The 7,403-nt window shown below is 43.2% G+C and overlaps 1 protein-coding gene across 1 annotated transcript in view; it reads left to right on the top strand.

Moving 5' to 3' along the window:
• The window catches only part of SHISA8 (shisa family member 8), a 60,877-nt gene extending 55,334 nt beyond the window's left edge, over positions 1 to 5,543 (top strand). Inside the window, exons 3-4 of the mRNA XM_015426722.1 lie at positions 2,343 to 2,495; positions 4,542 to 5,543. Coding sequence (XP_015282208.1) covers positions 2,343 to 2,495; positions 4,542 to 4,915 — 527 coding nt within the window. The 3' untranslated portion in view covers positions 4,916 to 5,543. The remainder of the gene's footprint in view (positions 1 to 2,342; positions 2,496 to 4,541) is intronic.
• The last annotated feature ends 1,860 nt before the right edge of the window (positions 5,544 to 7,403 follow it).

Below are 7,403 nucleotides of genomic sequence, written 5' to 3' on the forward strand. Positions count from 1 at the left end.
ATATTACCATCATTGGGGGGGGGTAGGGCCCTAGGAGGGCGGGAAGAAACACCTGTTGAACATTATGGAATGCCTACCGGGGATGTTCAGTTGTGAATGTGGTTGTCCTCTCTGAAATTCCGGAATGGATAATGGGTAGTTTGAGCACTTTAATGTTTGAGTGGGTTTTTAAATTGTATATTATGTTTTTTAAATGTACTAAACTATTTGATGTTTTTATTAGCAAGTTTTTCTTTCCATGTAAGCCGCCCTGAGCCCTACGGGGGAGAGCGGGGTATAAATTTAATAATAAATAAAAAAATAAATTAAATAAATTAAATAAACAAAATATTGCAAGACTGCTAATTTTTTTAAGCACATTTTTATTTTAAGTAAAAACCCTTTGTGTGTGTATCCTTTATAAAATTTATATCTCCGCTACCTGGCATTACATTTTATGACACACATGGTCTGGCCCAACAAAGTCTCATTTATGTCAGATTCAGCCCTCATAACAAATGAGTTTGACACCCCTGTTTTAGACAATTGAAGCAGTCAACACGCTATACTGAACTGTAAGCAGTTTCAGTCGAACTTCCTCAGGACTGCAAATTGATTGGAACCAAAGCCTTCATGCATTAAATAAAGCAGAACAGACGCCTCTAAACGGGTTTTGCAGCGGCCTCGTCTCTTTCAGCTTGGCGTAATAGCATGTTGACTGCTTCAAGCCTCTAAAAGAAGAAAAAACAAAGAGACTTGAGTGGTGAGAACTAACGCCACCTGGTGTATTTATATGCTCATTCTGCCTTGGAAATTGACTTTTTGGAATTGCTAATGTATATTGGATATAACAGTGTGTCAGTTGTCAATGTTATTGTTATAATTGTTTGTTAGCTTTGTATTTTTTCAACCTTCTGGTTCACCATGGCCCGTTAGTATAAAACCACACTGCAGCCTACGCACAAACACAATACTCCTCAGTACCCTCTCTGTTGGGAGGGGCACCACAATGGTCCAAGCCATCAAGCAGCACTAAGAGTGCTATTGCTTGCCTTTCCCAGCCAGCGATGCCTCCAATCTCTCTCTCCCCTCGCAGTGGTACAAGCCTAGTGCTCAGTTTGCCCCTTCACTGAGGACAGGTGCAAGGTCAGTTTCAGGAACTGGTCCTAAAGGCATGTTTTTGCTACTGAGTTAAATTGAATTCAGCCATCATGTATTCTGTCAACTGGTGTGACAGTTGCCAACAGCAGGACACAGAAGTAGTCTAAGGTGGGATGCAGGGTTTTCATAACAATTACAAAGAACTTGTTCTCCCCAAATCTCCATGCCACCTGCATGTGTGATGTGCCATCTCCTGCCAACCCTACCTGCCACAGATTATCCCCCTGTGACTTTCAGCATGCTAGTAGTAACCTTGGATACTTGGTGTTTCTCCTAATCCTCCATTCCCTCTGCTCACCAGCAGTCTTTGATGTGTCACTACTTGCTGACCCTGCTCCCAGCAATAATACTGCAATTAAAATGTACCATAAATGATAAATAACAGAATGCCTGTAAACATATAAATGTCCTTCTCGGGAAAAGTAGACTATTTGTTTTTATCATGGTGGGACTCAGCTTCTTTGACAGAGTAACCAGTAGATATAAAACAGTTGAGAACCACTGCTCTAAATTAACCCTTGGAACAATTCTGTCAAGGGAAGGGGCATATATTTTAATGGACCTAGGCTTTAGTCAGATAACAGGGTTGCACTTACCTATAACTGTTGCTCATTGAGAGTCTTCCGTGCAGGCACACATTGGGACAGCAGAGGTGCCTCAAAGATGGAGTAACCACTACAGAGGGCCTAAGAAGTGTGGCTGATGACGTACGAGTGTTTTTCTAGAAGAAAAACATACCTACTATTTAGAAACCACTAAGATCCAGACCCAATAAATATCTCTTAATAAATACTTCCAAATAATCATAACAGACAAAACACTACTGTTGTTAATCACAGGATGAGAACAAACAAGTTTCAATGTCAGTGTCGTCAACAGTAGAGAAAGTTGCATCTTAAACATTTGGTATATTGGTTAGGCAGTGATGCTGAAACACATTTGGTCTCTTGTCCCACGACTGACTATGGGAGTGTTCCAGATGTTATGATTCCTTTCGGATATTTTTGGCCTATTTTATTTGGGTTGGATCTTATTGGTTTCTAAATAGCAAGTTAGCTTTTCTTTCAGTATATTTTTTGTTTCCTCCACTTTTTTTTTTTTTTTTGCTTTGTTTTGCTTTTTCGGTTGGTGGTTGGTTTAAAATTCCCCCTTTCTTTCTATGCCTTTTTAAGTCATTTCCTGCTACCTCTTTATGCTTTCAGACAAGAATCATCTGAACAATGCTGTGGTTAATCCTGCCACTGCCCCACAGATTGGACTGCCACATCCACACAACAACTGGTTGCAAATGGCCAGCAGCACTATGCCGCACAAGGCACCTGACTATGCCAAATACGCGACTCTCAAGGCTGTAGGTAGGTGCCATTGGACTGCACGTTCGTCCTCTTGGGTTGCTCCAAAGGCTGGCTTGCCTTGAGCTTCCCTCCCCCCATTCTGGCACACAGGGTGACATCATTCCATTGTTGCTAACATCCCACTCTGCTGAGTAGTAGGCATTATGATTCCACTAATCCCACAGGGGTAGGGATGAGGGGGGAAGGAAATGGGACAGCACTTATTATAGGAAAGGGGAGGGGGAACATAGCCAGAAGGGCTAAAATGCAGCGGTTTGGAAAGGAATAAGGCCACAAGGGGGTGGGGGGGCACCATTATTTGCCTCTTCCCACAGGGGTGTTGAATACAGAAGTATTTATAAAAATAACTTTTGCATGGATAAGTTGCCCTTTAACACATAGTAATCACCCTTTTACATACTATGGGAGTGGATTTTTCCACAGCTGTTTTGAAGAGATTTACATTTTGAATGTAAAAGCATTAAATCACGGATTGCTGACACAGAGCACAGCAGTAGCTGGCTGTGGCATGTATGGTTTGCAGTCATCAGGAGGGGTATACATTTAAAGAAACCTTAAGGGCTGTTTTTATCTTCTTACTATCTGTGAAGGTTTTACGTTGTGTCACAGGGCCATATTTTCATTACAGTTATACCCCCAGCTCTGTGCAGATCAGCAGAAGAACACAAGAAGACCCTTGCTGGGTTAGAGCAGTGGCCCATCTAGTCCAGCATCCTGTGTCACACAGTGGCCAGCCAGCAATAGGGCCTTCCCCTGATGTTGCCTCTTGGCACTGGTATTCAGAGGTCTATTGGCTCTGAATGTGGAGGTTCTGTCTAGTAGCCACTGAGGGACCTGTCCTCCATGAATTTGTCTAATCCCCTCTTAAAACCACTTATACTTGCACCCATCACCACATCCTCTGGCAGCAAATTTCTCATTTTAATCACTCATTGTGTAAAGAAGTATGTACCCAGAAGAGGAAGGGTGGGGTGCTGCTGCTGGCCCTGCTATCCTGTTCACTGCCCCTGAGCTCTTTGCATTCAGCATCTCCCCCACATCAAAGTCTATCCACAAACATCTCTGCATGCAAAGGGCTCAAAACATGCAAGTTGCACCCTGGAAACAATGAAGGCAGGGCACAATAGAACTTCCTCATCCTTTTCTCTGTCCTCCATTATATAAGCAATTTTGGGAACCATCCTCTATTGGGCATCTTTGACATAATTGAGAAAATTAAGTGCCCTATTAGCAGGTAGGATGGAAAGAATTTCTACTTGAGTTTCATTATATGTAGTAGCAGCAGCTAATATGAATGTGAAATTCGCTTAAAGCGGTAGTGGCTAATTCTGCAAAAAAAATTAATAATTCTGGTGTGAACAACCAGCACACTTTATTTTTACTATCCTTATGTATTTTTGCATTGACATTGTATGATGCCCTCATCTGATCATATTAGCTTTCTGCTACTTATGGGCACAGGATGAACCAACTACTTGTTAATAGCCTTTAACTCTCTTGTTGTACTCACAAGAAGAGTGGTTAAACCAGCCCCTTCATCTGAGATTGACACCTTGCTCTGGCTACAGACAGGGAGGGAGGAGCTGTGTGGCTCAACCATCTGGACATACCCTTCCCCTACTTACTATTAAGTGACTAGAGTTTAGCAAAAAAGTAACAATCGTTCTTTCATTCGTTCCTGTTAGTGCAGAACAGCAAAATCAAGAGTATAAAAGAAACTAACAGGTTAAGTCTGCAACACAGAATTGCAGTCTAACCCTACTTTCTAAGGAGTCAGCCCCTCTGGAAAAATGGGACTAATTACTGAATAAATGTACTTAGAATCTGACTACAGGTGCAGTTCTAGCCTTTGCTATTGGGACAGGCATGACAGGATTGTTATGGGAACATGATGATATACTGAGGCTGGTGTCAAACTACTGTTTTAATCCATCTTTTAGCAGGCCACAAAAGAGTAATGCTAAGGAGTACTATTGGGACAAGTGTTGAAGAGATAAAGCCTGTTGTGACTTCATTTTCTGCTCCATTTCACATATTCCCTTCTAGAAAGCGCTCCTGAAGAATTCTACAAGCACTTCCCCATGGTGGACATGCCACCGTCAGGCACTCTGTCCTTCCCTCCCTTGACACTACGTCAGAAAGACATCCCATCTCTCCAAGACGGCTGTGCGATGATTGGCTTGGCAACGCCAGGGCAGAAGGCTAAAGTGATGAAGACCAATGCCCACACTCTAGCAGGCAGCCCAGGCTTCAAAAATGGCTGGGAGCACAGCCATCCTGACCATCGGCGACAGGCCTACACCACCAAGCGTCAGTTCAGCGTTGAGAAGCTGCCTGAGGTATTCGGCCAGACACCTACCCACTACAGCCAGCAACAACGATCCTTTCCCACCAACAGCAAGACTGAGGTCACTGTCTAGAACAGGGGTGCTTTTTGTTCTTGTATTTTCCCCATTACTTTGAAATATTCTAGCAGCCTGGGAGGTGGGGACGTTCTTGCCAAACTAGAACACCTGTTGTTGACATATCAGAGTAATTCCCCCACTGGCACTGCTAGGTTTTGTGAGGGAGCAAGGGAAAGTGTAAAGCAAGAAGAGTGGCCAGCAGTACGACTGAGCCATCCGCGGCTCCTGCCAGAACTTTCCCATTTGGTGCGGCCCTCTGTTTTCTGTGTCCTGACAGAACTGGGTCAGCATGCATGGTGAAACCAGCATGCATGTTGCTCTGTGATTTGATGCACGGCCGTTGTTTCTTGTTCACCTTTTCATTACATCATACATAGACACCAAAATGGTCAGTGTCAACAGGAAACCTGAGGGACCCCCATTGTTGCAATAAAAGGGGAAATAAAGGAAGGAAGGAAGACCAGCAGTGCCGAGACCCAGGACAGGACAAACTCTTGCAATAATTAACCACCCACTACATTGCATTTGCACATTTGCCCAGTATTACATTTCATTTACTGTGCTTAAGTACATGCAAAAAAAAAAAAAAGGTTGGGGGGAGGGGGGAATAACCTAACACTCAAAGTAGAGCCACAGTGTACAACAGGGAGCTGTCAAGGGCTGGAAGAAAACTTTAACACAGTTTCCTTCATTCTTTGCTTGATTCTTGTTCTTCTCCTGCAGACTTTCTGGTTTAAGGCCCATTTGTTATTGTCTCTTCTTGCATATAACTCCTCTGTGCCACTGGCATGTTTGTCTTCCACTGGTCACTGAGCATTGAGGAAATGTTTGAGCATTGTTCCATTGGGATACTTCCCCCAAGTGTGAGAAGGCTTGTGCCAAATGCCTGGCATGAAGAGACTGGAGCGCTGCCTTTCATTGTTGGTGAGGAGGGTGGGTGGGTGGGGGGGAGAATATAAATTGGATTTGTGCATCTCATTTGATACCTACTCCATGGAGGCGTCTTGTAAAAACTTGAGCTACAAGTTGAAAAGTCAACTTAATACAGAATTGGTCTACTATCAAAGAATCGAGTGTGTGTGTGTGTGCATGTGTGTTTGGAGGGACAAATCAACAAGAGATCATTGGGAAATAGACACACAGGCTCTTCATTAGAAGCCTGCTGTCAGTCTGTCAAAGAGTCTGCCCTGTGAAGCTTAGTCCAAAAGGAACTAGGCATTGAGAGCCAGCGTGGTGTAGTGGTTAAGAGCGGTGGACTCCAATCTGGAGAACTGGGTTTGATTCCCCATTCCTCCATGTGAAGCCTGCTGGGTGATCTTGGGCCAGTCACAGTTCTCTCAGAACTCTCTCAACCCCACCTCCCACACAGGGTGCCCATTGTGGGGAAGTGATTGTGAGCGCCTTTGAGACTCCTTAAGGTAGAGGAAAGCAGGACATAAATATTGGGTTAAATGTAAAAATCAATTGCCTTGGAAGCACAGAAGCTTTTTGGAGCATCCCCAGTCCTCCACATTTCCTGGTTAAGGGGAAAACGCTGTTCAAACAAATTACAAAGATGATATAACTCCAATGGTAACAAGAGAAAGAAATTCTACTTACAAAAACAGAAGCACATTATGTGACATATTTAAGTAGGGACATTTAACTTTGTGAACAGATTAACTTCAAGAAGGTTAACTTGCTACAGCTCCAAGCCCAGGTAAGACAGAGAAGAAGAGAGGTCCCGTATAAGATGAAAAACAGAGGGTGAGCAATGGCCAAAGAGGCTCAACATCTAACTGAAGGGAGGCTGGGGCCAACTGCCAAGTGTACTCAAGTGAAAGAATTATTTTAACCCTTTTCCTCCCAGATCTTCTTGCATGCAGAGTTACAATGTCCAACAATAAAAAATCTACTTTTCTTCTTCTGCTTCCTCATGCATCACTATCCACTATGGAGAGGAATCCCCTTTTCAAAAATGTAGCTGTAGTGGGGAACATATAAACACATAAACAAGGTAGGAGGTAGGACTAGCTCCAGGAATTGAAGGAACAAGATCCAGCTGTTTCCCTTTCAGCCAGCTGTTTTACATAACACACATATATATAGCTGCATGGGAATTCCTTCTGCCATCACTCTTCCAAATGTGTTGGCCTTTCTACTGAAGACTGAAAACATTATACCTGTGGTTTCCTGTGGTAATAATCACTAGTGTAAAACAGTGATCCAGTTCTGTAAAAGTGTGTTTGTCTGGGTTCTGTATATAACTAGTGTGCATATATTTATAGACATACATGCTACCTGGGAATACACACACCATTGGGCAATGGTGATTCTAAGCCACGTGAATATCGTTGAGATGAAGTATCAAAATCCACATCAAATGCCAGCTGGATTTGAACCTAGGATCAGCAACCCTTTTGGCCAACCTGAGGTAAAAAGAGTAATTCCTTACAGCAGATGTAATTCTGCACAGATGTTAGAGGTTACCACACAGCACACATGCATTTGGGTTGCTGGAGGA

This window comes from Gekko japonicus, unplaced genomic scaffold (assembly GCF_001447785.1).
Source record: "Gekko japonicus isolate JY-2015 unplaced genomic scaffold, Gekko_japonicus_V1.1 scaffold660, whole genome shotgun sequence".
In the NCBI taxonomy this organism is placed as follows: domain Eukaryota; kingdom Metazoa; phylum Chordata; class Lepidosauria; order Squamata; family Gekkonidae; genus Gekko; species Gekko japonicus.